This window comes from Equus quagga, chromosome 4 (genome assembly GCF_021613505.1).
Source record: "Equus quagga isolate Etosha38 chromosome 4, UCLA_HA_Equagga_1.0, whole genome shotgun sequence".
NCBI lineage: Eukaryota > Metazoa > Chordata > Mammalia > Perissodactyla > Equidae > Equus > Equus quagga.
Genome location: NC_060270.1, coordinates 113,122,708 through 113,139,366, shown reverse-complemented (window position 1 = coordinate 113,139,366; position 16,659 = coordinate 113,122,708). Strand labels below are relative to the sequence as shown.

The window sequence follows — 16,659 nt, the reverse complement described above, 5'->3', positions numbered from 1 at the left end:
GCTCCGACAGCGCGAGGCCCTGGGGAGCTCCGGCCGAGGCAGCTGCCGGGATGGAGGAAGCGTCGAGTGGAGCCAGACCCGCCGGGGTCGGATTTCCTCCCCAGCTCGGCTGCCCTACAGCTTGGCGGGGCCTGCTCCGAGCGCCTGCGAGGTGGAAGAGGCCTACGCCTCGGGCCTGGCAGCGGCAGCCGGCGAACGAGGCGGGCACAGCGGGGTAACAAGCGAGCCGTAGCCGCTCTCGGGATCCTACGCCGCCAAGGCCGCTCATTGTCTCTCCCCTTCCACCCGGGGGGCAAACAGGAAGCGCGCCGCCTGGCCGAGCGACGGACGGCCGTCCGGGCCAATGAGCGCCGCCGCCGGAGAGCGTGGTGGCGAATGAGCGCGGAGAAGAGGGGCGGGACTTCCGGGCGGGCTGTCACCCTCTTCCCCCCTTTTGGGCTGGAGGCTCCACCTTTTGTGTTTCCCGCACAGTCAATCAAAATAGGAAAAAAAAATCCCCGGACCGCTCCGGCCGTGTCCGCCGCCGCTTCCCGCATCCTCTCCCGCCGCCGCCGCCGCCTTCGCTCCTCACCATGTGTAAGGCGGCGGGGAGCCCCGCCTGAGGTGCCCTAAACACACTATGACCGGTACGTAAAGCCGAGAGAGCAACCCTTGCTGCTGTCGCCGCTGCCGCCGCCGCCGACCACAGCCAGCCCGGGGCCGCCGCCGCCGGCCCCCGGCCCCGTGTGTGCGACCGAGTGTCTGTGAGAGGCAGAAAGCCGCACTCCCCTCCGCCTCCCTCCCCTCCCCGCCAGCCGCCGTCCACCCCGCAAGCCCCAGCAGCGCCGTGTCCCCGCTGGGCCCTGGGGCGGGCGGCCCGGTCCGCCGGGAGCGCATCCCCCTGTGTGCGGGCGCGGGCGGCGGGCGGGCGTGTGTGAGTGACTGACGGTGCGAGAGGAGCGAGCGCGAGTGAGAGCGAGCGGCGCGAAGGGAAAGGGGAGGAGAGGAGAGGAGAGGGGGCAGGGGCAGCGCGGGGAGGAGGAGGAGGAGGGAAAGAGGAGGAGGAGGAGGGTTACAGGCAGCGGCGGGCGGGGGCAGCAGCAGGAGGGGAGGAGGGAGCCGCCGCCGCCGCCGCCGCCGCCGGGGGGCGGGTGGGGGAGGGGAAGGGGCCTCGGCTCGGGCTTTCGGAGTAATTTCGCCGCGGCCCGCGGGCCCCCTCCCTTCCTCCACCCGCCTTCCTCCCCACCCCCACCCCCCGCGCTGTGCCTGCAGCTCCCGAAAAGCCCGTGAAACAAGAGGAAATGGCTGCCTTGGACGTGGACAGCGGCGGCGGCGGCAGCGGCGGCGGCCACGGCGAGTATCTGCAGCAGCAGCAGCCCCAGCAGCACGGAAACGGCGCGGTGGCGGCGGCGGCGGCCCAGGTGAGGAGCGGCGGAGCCCCGGCCGGCTCCCCCCTCGCGCCGCTTTCTCCTCCCCTCGCCTCTCCCCTCCCTCCGCGCCTCTCTCCTCCCCTCCCCCCGCCCCGGGAGCTGCCCGCCCGAGGCGCCAACGCTCCGACCCCGCCCGCGCTCCCCCGCCCGCCGCCTTTTTTTGTGTGTGTGAGTGTGTGTGTGTGTGCGTGTGTGTGTGCGCGCGCGCGAGCGAGTGTGCGCGCCCTCCCGGGGGTGGGATCCGGGCGGAAGGTGGAGGCCGGCCCGCCGCCCGCCCGCCCGCGGCCCGGGGAGCTGGTGTGCGTGCGAGCAGGCGGACGCGGGCCGGAGCCGAGGAGGAGGAGGAGGAGGAGAGCGCGGGCTGGCGCTCGCCCCGCGCAGCTGGCGAGGACCGAGTCGCACTTCCTGTGCGAGCGGCGGCCCGGCCCTAACCGCCACCCCCTCCCCTGTCTCCCTCTCTGAACCCGCCCATCGGGGGTAGGACACTCAGCCGTCACCGCTCGCTCTGCTGGCCGCTACCTGCAGCAAGATAGGGCCGCCATCGCCGGGCGACGACGAGGAGGAGGCGGCCGCCGCAGCCGGGGCCCCCGCCGCCGCCGGAGCGGTAAGTCTCGCGCGCCGCCCGCCCCCGCCGAGGCCCTGCGCCCGCCATCCCGGCCTGCGGCGCCCGCCCGCGCGGCCTGCGGCGCCCGCGCCTTCCCGGACGGGCGGATCGCGCGGCCACGGCGCCCTTTCCTGCTCTCTGGCATGCCCATTTGGATCAGGAGCCAGCCCAGGCTTTCTCTAAATTGTCACTGCGGCACCTCGAGCCGAATTCACTCCAAAATGAAGTCGGAGAGGGCGGGGGAAGAGGACTCCAAAATGGATGTTGGAGCAATTCATATCAGTGCTGAAAACTCCTTCGCTGAACGCTACAGAATTTTCAAGCACAGCCTGTCGGCCATAGATAGTATCAACTACAGAGGCAGTGTCCTTAGTTTTCAGTGTTTTTGAACCCGGAGCTTTTTCTGCTGGAAGTTACTAGATCTTACTGATTTAAGTCGTAAATCGTTTTAAAAAAAAGGGAATGAAGGTTTACTCTTTGAATTACCCTTCTGTATGCAGGAGTGAACACTTTTTGAGTGCTTTTTCAGCGGCCAGTGTAAGTTTTTGAATTTGAGGTTTTGCAGACTTCTGTTTAAATTTGCAATAATTTTTCAGAAGTGGAGTAAGTGGAATATTTTACTGGCCGCCGTTGAAATCGGCGAAGTTACTTAGCACTTTGGGTTTTTTGAAATTGAATATGAATACCAGTGTAACAAAAAGTGCATGTTAGGAGTTGTATTTACGTGCATGCCATTGCACGCCATATTTACAGTCGAGTTTGGTTGGCAAAGTTACATTTTCATTTTATTATTATTGCTAGTCTGATGAGGTGTGGTGGGATCCTTTCTGTAGTGTTTTTAGTGTGTCTGGCGTTGGGGGAGGAGCTGACCCTTATTATACGAGAGCTTAATACAAATGAGCTAGAAACAGTTTTTAAGGCTAATTATAAATTTTATATTTGTTTGAATCGTTGTTGCATTAGTTTCACATGTAGATGTGTTCACTTATTAAAATTATTGAAATCTCTCCCGATCATTCGTGGGTTTTTTTTTGAGGTGGATTTCAGGAAATGATTAGTGATATTTTGAGTAGTCACTATAGACAAGAAAGTTTGGTGTTTGGTATAGTCTGCAGGAAATTCTTAGTATGTCTAGGCATTAAAAGTGAAGCTAAATTAAGCTATATTATTGTTAAATATCGTATTCATAATTTTAGCATTTCAAGTCATACTGTAGAGGGATGTGAATAGTTTTAATGTCTTTAGGATTATAGGTTTTGTGCTTTTGTAAACAGATTAAAATGTAAAAGCATAAAATTATGTTTGTGAGAGACGTTGTTGCTTTTAAACAAACTTATGGATCGGTTAACCTTTTTTGTGAACTGTATCCCTCTAGCGCCACAGTGCCAAAACTAATTGAAACCACTGCATGAGTAAAATTGCGAAGCACATTGCTTGGATCTTCTTTTTTGGTTCTACTTTTCTTACATTTTCAATTAGAACAAAAAGATTCTTGTAATAGCAATTTCCCAAGTTTAGATACCGGTTTACTGATGGGGGAGGGGAGAAGTGAAGGAGGAAGTTACGGGTGAAAAATATGCATATGTACATGTATATGTGTCTCCGTCCAGGGAATAGAATATTGTCTCCAGACTTAGCCTACTGTGGCTGTATACTTCTAGGGAAGTTGTTTCCATGCCTTTTAAACTGCTCCTCTGAACTACCAAATCTCTACTGAACTCACATTTCCCGCCAGATGAACATGAACTAGAATCAGTTGGAGCATTTTTTCCTTTGTATGTTTGATAACTGTGGATAAAATTTTTCACTAAGATTGGTAGGACTGGCTTGAATATGTTTGCCTTTGCAAATGGGAAAATTATTTTTCCAGTTCAAAAACTATTTTCCTGATGTGTACATCTTAGAAAATGAAAGAGAATTTAAGTGATTTCATGGGCATTTTTTTCCACTTAAAAATGTGCTTAGATAATCTTACTTTAATTACTCAGATTACTGGAAGTCATGAGAGGTCTATACAGAGCTTTTTTTGTAGTTGTGATTTTTAAAAAATTTTATTTTGGAATAATTTACATTTATAGGAATGTTGCAAAGACAGAACTGAGTGTTACCTTATACCCCTCATCCAGCTTCCCCTAGTGTTAGTATAATCATGGTACATTTGTCAAAACTAGAAATTTAACAGTGATACAGTATTATTAACTGTTACAGACTTTATTTTGATATCACTGGTTTTTCCACTAAATGCCCATTTTCTTTTCCAGGATCCAGTCCAAGATACCACATTGCATATAGTATTGTTGTGTTTAAAATCTAGTGGAAATATACATATACAATTCAATTTTATGCCTTTTTAGTTTATTATTTTAAGGTTTGAAGGGCATTGAAAAGCCAATTAGCTGCACTGGAGATTTGCTTTAAATATTTTGAATTTAGAAGTTATTAGAATATGTTATAGGTTCATCCTGGATCCTGGCCATGAATGTTTGGTTACCCTCAGGACAGTGCTGAATAGGATCTCAAAATTGATTTGATGGCAAGGCTCTTTTGTACTTAGTATTAAAAGTTGTGTAATTAACTTTAGTAATAAATCAGGAAAAAGAAAAAAGTAGACCTTTATGCAATATTAGCTTGTCCAATTTGCGTTTGTGTGAACTTGTGGATTATTTATTTGCTTGTTTCATTTGTACCTTAATATAATAAACTGTATAAGTAAATATGAAAGTTGTTGCATGATCTTCGGTTTAGATTTTAAATTTAGTGTTCGTTAGTTTAGTATGTAAGTGTTGGTGAGCTAAAAAATGAATAGCTTAGTTCAAAAAAATGTTATTTTTGCAGCTTCTTGAAATAAGACCTACGCTGTCACTGTAGTGAATTCACTGGGTAATTGTTTTTATTTGAAGTCTATTTGACTTTAGTATTCTTTGAAGATTTTAAGAAACTTTAGTACTTGTGTAAGAATGTTAGTTTGTTTCCACCTTTAGTGCTTGTGTAAGAATGGTTCTTAGTTTATTTCCACCTTAGCTTTAGGCTTATTCTTGTTTCTAGTTAGACTCTTTCCTTGCTTGTTTCTGACTCTCATAAAACCATTTGTGGGAACTGAGAAGCTAATAATCCTCTCCAAATGCTGTGCAGTAAGTGGTGTGAATATTTTCTTTTTCCCTTTCCTCAGGTATTATCTGAGACGATATCCTGGGTTTTTTCCCCCACTCTCAATCTCCTCCCACTTCCCTACCCTCTGCCCCCCCCCCCCCCCCCCCCCCCCCATTTCTATGCCTGGTTGCACCAGAGAATGCCCTTGTAATGAATTGCTATAGCAACGTCCCAGGGCTACTCTTGGTCGGGGTCCTTCTCACCGTGTGATTATGTGTTTATATACAGAGGCAGGCTTAGAGTACTTTCAATTAGAACTTTTTACAATAATGCCAACTTCCATGTTAGATGGTGTTTTGTTTGTTAGTTGTTCAATAACAATATTAGAGTTAGAGAAACACTGGCGGATTTTTCTTTTGGTGTGTAAGCTTATGCAGAGGGTTATCTTGAACCTAAACCAAATACTACTTCTTGCCTGGGTTATGTGTTTTTGTGTCTGTCTTGTTTCTTTAGTGTTTCCAATAGCCTAACATCAAACATTTTTACAACCTTTATTTGGTCTCAGTGATTTTCTAATTTATCCCTTTCCCATTTGGTATTTAGTGTACTCTATCTCTTTTAGTTATATGCTGCTGATGAAATTTCTCTTAAAAACGAATGGGCTTAGTAGGCCTTGCAGTTTTGAAATATTTGGGGCTTATTCATGTTGGAATTATGGGAATAAGTAGGTTATAAATAATAAGTAGGGAATAAAGTTGGTGTATTTTTCATAGGAGACTTAATATCTTGAGGTCAGTTTTATTGATTCATTCTGTCATTTTCTTTGCAATGATTTTAAAGTAAAATACCTTTAACTGTTCATTTAATGAATATTTACTGGTCCTTGTGCCAGGAATTGTGCTAGGCATCTAATGGATGTTTTCAAATCTGTCCTCATAGTCTTAGTAATCATAATGATACCTTAGGATTGTGTAGTGGTTTATAGTTTATAAAGCTTAGCACTTTCTTCTGGTTCTTACGACCTTGCAAGGTAATATGTTTCCCATTTTTAACATAAGGAAATTGAGTCCATCTCTAAATCATACAGTTTAGAACAATTCCACAGTTCTAGGTAGGACTAGAACTCAGTTCTGAGGGCTGAGTAATGTACTCCTCTCCCCAGACATAGTCTTAGATGAAAGTCTAGTAGTTTTCTGATTCAGTGTTTTTCCCCGTTCAATTAAAAAAAAAATTAGTACTTAGTAAATTTTTCAAAACTGTAAATTTATTTCATTAAAAAAAAATCCTTTTTGTTTCCTGTTGGATTTTTTTCCTTAAATTATCTGTTGCGAGTGACCTCCCTCTTGTGCTTCATAAATGTTTTCTATATATGCTTTTCACCTTAGGTTTATTCAAAAGAGTTCAAATACATCATTTTGTCCTAGGTTTAGGGATTTCCCTTCATTTAATGGCCTGCATTGTTGGGAAAAGTGGTAACTACAGTTTATTTTTATTTAGCTTCTGGAGAGAGGGTGCTTGGGAAGTATTTACTCAGACTTGTCATTTGAGTAGCTTTATTTATTTTCAAGGAATTTCTTGACTAGAAAGCTGTTCGCTTATGGTTGAATATCTGCCCTTATTATCACTTTGTTAGAAAGTGATAATAGATGCCGTAAATTTGACTTTTTTAAGGATGAAAAAGGGACAAAGTGCCAGTAGTGTAAAATTAATTTGTATCTGAGATACTGTATTCTTTGATGTAAGTTGAATAATTGTAAATTCATTGCTGGTCGGAAAAAATTCAGTTGCTTCTCCAAAGGTGAACAGTAATCTTAAGAAGATAAAGAGTAGATTTTAGATATTGTACTTTAGTGGAGATTTCAGTATAAAGTATAGATTTAAATATCTTTAGTTTATTCAAAATGCCAAGAGGCTGAAATGAAATATGAATTGTTAATGTAATATTGGGAAAGATAACTTAAGCTTATAATTTCTGTACCAGATAGAAGTTGAAGAATGGCATGTGACTTTAATGTCTGGTGCTTCGTTTTAATAATTTAAGTTTGATAAATTTAAATGTTTGTATTTAAAAGATAGATTACTTTAGTTCTGGCATAGACATATGTACTGGGTCTCACGGTTTGTCTGCCTTTAGACTCTTCTGCCTTTCTTTCAGTCTCCTTCATTGGGCCTTAAGTTTATCTTTATAAAACACAGATCTGATTGCACCACTCACTTGGCTTAAAAACCTTTTATAGCTTTCATTGACTATCTGCAGGATAAAGTCCAAAATCCTTAGCAAGATCTACAAAGCCATTTACTACAGATCCTGATAAAAATGTCTAGTCCTGTTCCCTATTACTTTTCTCTATGAATGTGAGCCTTTTCTCAGTCCTCCCTTGAACTCCAAACTATACGTGATTCTTTAGAGTTTCTTGTCTGTGACTTTATTGTTTCTATACTTTTAGTAATTCCTCTATCTCTATTTCCTAACTGTCCATGGTGAAATCTTAAATTTTATTCTTTTTTTTTTTTAAAGATTTCATTTTTTCCTTTTTCTCCCCAAAGCCCCCCGGTACAAGTTGTATATTCTTTGTTGTGGGTCCTTCTAGTTGTGGCATGTGGGACGCTGCCTCAGCGTGGTTTGATGAGCAGCGCCATGTCTGCGCCCAGGATTCGAACCAATGAAACACTGGGCCGCCTGCAGCGGAGCGTGCGAACTTAACCACTCGACCACGGGGCCAGCCCCTTAAATTTTATTCTAAGATTACTTTAAATATCTCTCTTGTGAAATCTTTTTTTCCAATCTTTTATGTTCCCAAATAGCATTTTGATCATATGACTAGTGTACACCACTATTCACATAGTAGTAGTATATATGTATATCTGCTTGGACAGATTGTGAACCATTTGAAGAGAGATTTTATATCTCATGGGCTTGTTTATGCCTATTTCATCTTGGCAGATATGCTCAAATGTCTTGAATTGTCATTAAACTGTGGTTCATCTATTGAAATATATACTTTTCAACTATGCATCAACATGAAAATTAGGTAGTGAGTTTTTTAAACAAACTTTTAAGATGTTCTGGTTCTACAACATTTGTATTAAATTTTATGGAATGGTTTGCGGTGAGAGAACAGTTATTTGTCTTTACTTTTTTTTTATTGTCACAGACCTCCTTTGCGAATATGATGCAACCCTAGGTTATCCCTTCCCCTGCCAACTGGACTTTCTCATAAAGCTGATATGCTGTTTTAGAGGATTCAAAGATCCGTTGAAGCCCAGGCATGGATCCTAGGTTGAGAATGCTGGGCTAGATACGCTTATGTTCTCATTGTTTAGTGATATGTGGAGTTACAGAAAATCGCATGTGGATCTAGAAGGAGATGAAATAAGAATGGCTTTAATTTTGATGCTGAATAATTCATGTAGTGTCTCATTCCGCATGTCTTTACCCTTGGTCTTAGTGGGAAACAAGTATCATATAGTATTTAAGGGCCTGGGTTCTGGAGTTAAACTTGGTCTAGTTTAAAATCCTGTCTTGGCCATTTGATAGTTATGTGTTTTTTGTCTCTTAATTTTCTCATCTGTGAAATGATAACAACACTTACCTCATAGTATTATTGTAAGGAAATAATACAGTCTTATAAACGCCTATCATAGTACTTGGCATATAAAAGAACAGCTCAAATGTTAGACATTACTATTATTTCCTTAAAAAAGTATACCCTTTGACACTGACCTGTAGGATTTTATTGCTTTCTACTTTCCTACGTTGGTATTTCTCCAGTCTTGCCTAATCCATAAAATATGAGGATGATAACTGAGATTCTGGCAGACCACAGAATGTAAAATGTGTATGCCTGGCATTCTACTGCAAACTTAAATAGAAAGTAGGTAAAGCCACTATCTTTCAGCTTTTAAATTCTAGAAAAACTTTCCAGAATGGGCAGCTTTGCCATGTGGTTACAAGGCAATAACCTTTCCTCATTAAATTAAAAAACAGATTTTCTTTTTAAAGATTTTATTTTTCCTTTTTCTCCCCAAAGCCCCTTAGTACATAGTTGTGTATTTTTAGTTGTGGCATGTGGGACGCCACCTCAGCATGGCTTGATGAGCGCTGCCATGTCTGCTCCCAGGATCCAAACAGGCGAAACCCTGGGCCGCTGAAGTGGATTGCACGAGCTTAACCACTTGGTCACGGGGCTGGTCCCCTCATTAAATTTTTTTATTTTCATTTTTTCAGTAGTTCATGGGAAAAGTAAAGAATTTGATGGCTTCCTAATGGAATAGCCCTAGCCATGAGTTTACTCTGCAGTACATTAATACATGCCATAAAAGAGTAGCTTTAATTGTTTGATTTAAGATTTATAGCAATAATATACAAATATTAACTTTCCTAACACAGATTATTTTATAACACCGCACTAATAATGTTTCTTTTTTGTACACAAGTATAATGCACTTGATTTAGTGATATATTTTTAGTGAATTGTATACCTTTTGAACTCTCTTCAGTGTTTGAAGTATGTTTGGTTTGAGCTGTCCATAATCTTTTCAAGCCACTTCTTTCGTTTATTTATTTTAAACATTAGAGATCGTAGACGAGGGATTAGAAGATCAGTTTGTGGTCAAAAAGCAAAGAGTATTTTGATTGAAATTTTTTTCCTGCTGAAATAGCATGGATTATCTTCTAATAACTAACAAAATTGGAAATGATGGTTATCGTAGTTTATGTAATACTGCTTCTGTATTTGAACTCTGTTGTGTTGTTAAGAGAACTTTTATTTTCAGATAGTAGGATTTATATCAGTTTGAAGAGTTTTTTGAGGATTGGTTTAAATATACAGCCAATATATAATAGCATGTAACATTTTTTGTTTTCTTCATCCAGACAGGTGATTTGGCTTCTACACAGTTGGGAGGAGCACCAAACCGATGGGAGGTTTTGTCAGCAACACCTACAACTATAAAAGATGAAGCTGGTAATCTAGTACAGATTCCAAGTGCTGCTACTTCGAGTGGGCAGTATGTTCTTCCCCTTCAGAATTTGCAGAATCAACAAATATTTTCAGTTGCACCAGGATCAGAGTCATCAAATGGTACAGTGCCCAATGTTCAATATCAAGTAATACCACAGATTCAGTCAACAGATGGTCAGCAGGTTCAGATTGGTTTCACAGGCTCTTCAGATAATGGAGGTATAAATCAAGAAAGCGGTCAAATTCAGATCATTCCTGGCTCTAATCAAACCTTGCTTGCCTCTGGAACACCTCCGGCTAATATCCAGAATCTCATACCACAGACTGGTCAAGTCCAGGTTCAGGGAGTTGCAATTGGTGGTTCATCTTTTCCTGGCCAAACCCAAGTAGTTGCTAATGTGCCTCTTGGTCTGCCAGGAAATATTACCTTTGTACCAATCAATAGTGTTGATCTAGATTCTTTGGGACTCTCGGGCAGTTCTCAGACAATGACTGCAGGCATTAATGCCGATGGACATTTGATAAACACAGGACAAGCTATGGATAGTTCAGACAATTCAGAAAGGACTGGTGAGCGGGTTTCTCCTGATATTAATGAAACTAATACTGATACAGATTTATTTGTGCCAACGTCCTCTTCATCACAGTTGCCTGTTACTATAGATAGTACAGGTATATTACAACAAAACACAAATAGCTTGACCACTTCTAGTGGGCAAGTCCATTCTTCAGATCTTCAGGGAAATTATATCCAGTCGCCTGTTTCTGAAGAGACACAGGCTCAGAATATTCAGGTTTCTACAGCACAGCCTGTTGTACAACATCTACAACTTCAAGAGTCTCAGCAGCCAACCAGTCAAGCCCAAATTGTGCAAGGTATTACACCACAGACAATCCATGGTGTGCAAGCCAGTGGTCAAAATATATCACAACAGGCTTTGCAAAATCTTCAGTTGCAGCTGAATCCTGGAACCTTTTTAATTCAGGCACAGACAGTGACCCCTTCTGGACAGATAACTTGGCAAACGTTTCAAGTACAAGGGGTCCAGAACTTGCAGAATTTGCAAATACAGAATACTGCTGCCCAACAAATAACTTTGACGCCTGTTCAGACACTCACACTTGGTCAAGTTGCAGCAGGTGGAGCCTTGACTTCAACTCCAGTTAGTCTGAGCACTGGTCAGTTGCCAAATCTCCAGACAGTTACGGTAAACTCTATAGATTCTACTGGTATACAGCTACATCCAGGAGAGAATGCTGACAGTCCTGCAGGTGAGTCTTAAGTCGTGTCATGCCATACATAAGTTCACTGATTTGTTAATAAGGAGGGAAATTTTTTGCTTTAGGTGTTTATCAGCATCTGGCTATCTTTGAAGGTGATGATACATTTTCCTATGTTTGTACGAAAGGGAGACATCAGAGTGTTTTCAAAATTGTTCTTTATTGAAAATTTGTAGTTTTTGAAGGATTCATTTCTCCGTTATGCCGGTTACATTTGTAGTTTTTCCTTAGTTTTATATTTGTTTTCACATCTGATTGATGTTGTCAAGCATTACAGAATTTTTATTTGGCAGGTGAGGTGTCTTGGTTGTCCTTGGCGTGCTGTAAGTTAAATGTTTTATGTATTATATTTGGTGGGGGAATTGGGTTGGCATAGTGGAAACATGGAAGAAAGACCATTTATGCTGTTTCAGCCACTAAGTAGCTATGTGATTTTGGCCAAGTTACTATTTCTCTTGCACACTCAGTCGCCTGATCATGTAAAATCAAGTTGTTGGGCTAGGTAACTATATCTAGGGTACCTTCCAATCTGAAATTCTTTGATTCTGTGATCGTTTATTCTTCTAAGTGTGTAGTGGGCATTAAATTTAGCTGTGCAAGATATATTGTTATTGATAGTATGAGTAGAAATCTCAGAAGCCTACTCTTTGAATGTTGTGCAAGAATTAAATAATAAAGTTTAAAGAGAATGTCATCATCTTATTAATACTATTTATTTAGATAACATTGTAGTGAATGTTTTCTCGTTCACTACATCTTTACTTTCACTGTTGTGCTTTGTATTTGGTTTTTGTGGAGATTGTGCTATTATAACCTTCCACTGAGTCAATGATTCCAGACTCTTAAATTGGGACACTTGAATTTAATTCATTGAAATAATTCCCATCACCGTAAAGATTGCCTTTTTTGTTTTTGAAAAATATGTGATATATGCTTAGAAAATTGGAATTGCCTTGAAGCCTCAGATCTGTACTTGGAAATTCCTTAATTGCATTTGAGCCTTCTGAAGCTATGGTTTAGAGCAGCAGTTCTCAAAGTGTGATCAGTGGATTCCTGAGACTCTCTCATAGGTCCTCCATGTCAACTACTTTTCATAATAATTCTAAAATTATTTCCATTGTGTTGACATTTTCACTGATAGTGGCTAAAACTGCTTGTGTCTTAGCACAAATCAAGGCAGTGGCACCAAATTGTACTACTGGTTGTTGTAAAGACACCATGCACTTGCAGTTAAGGAAAAAAGCCAGTTTCACTGAAGAAATTGATAAACCTTGATAAACCAGTCAAAATAGTTATTTTTACTAAATCTTGACCCTTCAGTGCTGCATGTCTTTTTTAATATAGTAGCTGTATTGAAATATAATTTCACGTACCATAAAATTCCCCCTTTAAAGTATGCAGTTCATTAGTTTTTAATATAGTCACAGACTTGTGTAACCATCGCCACTATCTAATTTTAGAGCATTTTCATCAACTCCCAAAAACCCTATACCCATTAGTAGTCACACCTCACCCCACTCCCCCACCTCCCTTTGCCCCTTGGCAATGACTAATGTATTTTCTCTCCCTTTGGATTTGCCTGTTCTTTCATATCGATGGAATCAGACAATACATGGTTTTTTGTTTCTGGCTTCTTTCATTAAGCATAGTATTTTCAAAGTTCATTCATATTGTAGGCTATATCAGTACTTCATTCCTTTTTGTGGTTGAATAATAGTCCGTTGTTATGGATATACCACATTTTATTCATTTGCCTGTTGATGGACAAAGTTACCGCTTTTTGGCTATTATGAATAATGCTTCCACGAACGAACATTTTTGTACAGTTTGTTGTGTGGATGTGTTTTCATTTCTTTTGGGTATATACTTAGGATTGGAATTGTAGAATTGTTTGGTAACTCTTATGTTTAGCATTTTGAGGAACTGCCAGACTTTTTCCAAAGTGACTGTGCCATTTTACATTCTCACCACCGATGTATGAGGGTTCCAATTTCTCTACATCCCCACCAACATTTATCATTGTCCTTCTTTTTGATTATAGCCATCCTAATGGGTATGAAGTGGTATCTCGTGTTTTTGATTTGCAGTTCCCATTGCATGTCTTTGTAATATTCTTTATGACAAAATTGGAAGTATGCTTTAATAAAGCCCTTATGCTGAGTACCAAAATAAGATGATTGTCTTTCAATTGTGCAGTTGTGTGAATTGCAAGCTGAACTGGATGCTATTTTCATGAAACACTGTTTTTACTTGAAAGAATGGCAAACTATGGCTATTGAGAGACTCGTGTATTTAATTGATGTTTTCTTAAAAAAAAAAAAAGAATTAAGTGAGCCAGTCACTTAAAGGAAAAAAACCTGACAGTATTTGCTACCAAGAATAAAATTTGGGCTTTTCAGTGAAAATTAGAATTTTGGAAAACTTGAATCTACCAAGAATTTGGTAGTTTGTTAATAATTACTTTTCTGATGAGATGGATAATTATATTAATAGGATTTTTTTGATTTTGTGTTATAATAAAATGTGCCAACATTTGGAAGATCTGTGTGATAACTCAGTGTACCAATAGTTTTCAAATGACCAACTCATGTTACAAAATCATGCATGGGTAAAAGATCCATTCAAAGTTTAAGATAGGCCAGTAAGAATCACAACGGAAAGTTTACCAATGTGAGTCCAGATTCTACATTGCAACTGACCTTTAAGAAATTGCCACTTGTCAAGTTTGGTATGGTATCAAAGAAGAATATCCACAATTGGCTGAAAGACTATCAAATTACTCCTTCCTTTTCCAACCATATATCTTTGTGTGAAACTAGATGTTCTTCATATGCTTCAGCCCGAACCACATATTGCAACAGATGGAATGCAGAAGCAATTATGAGACTCCAGTTGTCTTCTTTTAACCTAGATGTTTAAGAGATGTGCAAAAATGTAAAACATGGCCTCTCTTCTCTTTAAAGTTTTATTTATATTTTTGGAAAATAGTTGTTTTGTATAAAATGTTAGTGTTAATGTAATGGATTTATTTTTAAATGAACTAAAAAAATTTGTTTCTCTTAAAATTTCTAATATAGTAAATATCAAAATATATAACCTAGGTGAACAAGAGGTTTTTGGGGACCTCAGTAATATTTAAGAGTGTAGGTGGAGTCCTGAGACCAAAAAGTTTGAGAGCTACTGGTAGAATGACAGACTTCTGAAGACATAGCAGAAGTTTTTAGAAGCTAGTTTTTAAAGCTTGTGCAAAGTTAAGGTTATGGAGTTCTATACATGTTAGGAAAACATCCCTAGAGAAGTTCTTTGTTATTTTTATGGATTTATGTTGGTCATGAAATTAGATTGGCATAAAGCATTAAGTGCTGCAGTACAATAATTTATTTCAAGTGGAAATTTAGTTTATTGAATGGTGGCAAGAAAGGGTAAAATAAGGAAGCACTCCAGAAGGCCATTAAATTTGAATTTAAAATTTTAAAGGAATGGGGAAAGAATTTGAGAAAATAAAAGTTAAAGTGAATGAGAATAAAAATGCTACATAGTATACAGGCTATTTAGTAATAAAACCCAGGAAATTTTAATTTTGAGGATATTTGGTAATAGGAAAACTGTCTCGTCAGGTGTACTGTCTTTTTCATTGGCAAGAAGGAAGATAAATTATTTTAGGATGTTTTCTCACCTGAAGTTCAGAGTAAAAATTTTTATCTATTAGGGTATACTATGTCCAGATGAAATGCTTAAAACTTTGACCTCATTGGTTTGCATTTTTATATTTGGTAAGTATGGAATTAATGTAACATTTTCCCAAAATGCATAAGAATGCACTTTTTTTTGTTACCAGGGCTCTGGAATTCCTTTTAACTTTTTATTTATTTTAAAGTTTCTCTTTAAGAAAAATGACCTCCACTCCAGCCTTTTTTAAGCAGTGAATCTGACTCAGGGCCCCTCCTCATGAGGAGTATGTTGAATGCCTCTTATCCCTTAGACCAAACCCCCATCTTCCTTGGAACGCAGAGCTCAGGCCCCAATCTGCAACCCCACTCACTGCTTATATTTCTGTTCATTTCTTGCCCACTGAGAAATGCATGCTACTTTAGAGAACTTCCGTTTTCGAAGTTTTATTTTTACTTTGTCTACCCATTGCTGTGTATTTGAAACTGGATGGGAGGAGACAAAATGTGAATTTATGTATCTTTTGAATGTCTTTTCTAGTCAGAAAGTTTCCCCCAAATTCAAGCCAGGACTCTTTCAGTCTCTCAGGTTTTAGTCCTCTACCAGATTTTGTTTTATCTAAATACAAATTTATCAAAACTTCAAGACAGGGCATATTTAAAATGCAGTCGGGTGTTTGAGGTAGGAAGAAGGGTTTATAGAAGTCACTTCTTTAAAGCAAAAAACCCCTAATGTTTAGAATTTCCTTTACCCATGGAAAACTGAATAGTTGCGGACTAGTTGGTAACTGTGCTTTTTAAAATTAGTAGTGAGAGAATGGAAGCACTACAAAAAGTTGAATTTCTTAAACTTTATACTTAAGTATTGAAGGGCAAAAGGGAGAGATCTCTTATGTACTCCTACTGTGTCAGATACTGCTTAGGTGTTTTTATTTATTTTTATATATATATATTTTTTTTAAGGTTTTATTTTTTTCTCCTTTTTGTCCCCAAAGCCCCCCCGGTACATAGTTGTATATTCTTCGTTGTGGGTCCTTCTGGTTGTGGCATGTGGGACGCTGCCTCAGCGTGGTTTGATGAGCAGTGCCATGTCTGTGCCCGGGAGTCAAACCAAGGAAACACTGGGCCGCCTGCAGCGGAGCGTGCGGACTTAACCGCTCGGCCGCGGGGCCAGCCTCCTGCTTTGATGTTTTTAGATGTATTATCTCATAAATTCTTTTGCAATAATTCTGATACTATTCTGACGTTTGGGTTAGGGAAGGAAAATGGCCCACGGCTTCACAACTAGCCTTTATTTTTCTTTATACTGTGTTACACTGACTTGGTGTTCTGCTATTTACATCAATGTATTTTTTTTACTTTCTAAAATTTTTACTTTTGCTTCAGATTTTTTTCATTTTCTGGGGAGAGGTATTAGCCTTATGTATTTTTCTCGTGGTAAGTGGAGAAAATGTCTTCTGAAACGGTTTTATTGGCGATACTAACAAAATAAAAGTTTATTGGTTTTACCTAAGGAATCACATGTCAGAACTGGTTGGTTATAGAAATATACAAATACTACTAAAGGCCAAACCTATTGCTTGAAAAGCAGAGTGTATGGAGGAAATGCAGTCTTTTTAGAGCTAAAGAAAGAATGGGAAAAA

The 16,659-nt window shown here is 40.6% G+C and overlaps 1 protein-coding gene across 1 annotated transcript in view; it reads left to right on the top strand.

The window, feature by feature from the left end:
- The first annotated feature begins 479 nt into the window (after positions 1-479).
- The window catches only part of SP3 (Sp3 transcription factor), a 55,575-nt gene continuing 39,395 nt past the window's right edge, over positions 480-16,659 (top strand). The window contains exons 1-4 of the mRNA XM_046658165.1: positions 480-626; positions 1,252-1,400; positions 1,891-2,013; positions 9,980-11,339. Coding sequence (XP_046514121.1) covers positions 620-626; positions 1,252-1,400; positions 1,891-2,013; positions 9,980-11,339 — 1,639 coding nt within the window. The 5' untranslated portion in view covers positions 480-619. The remainder of the gene's footprint in view (positions 627-1,251; positions 1,401-1,890; positions 2,014-9,979; positions 11,340-16,659) is intronic.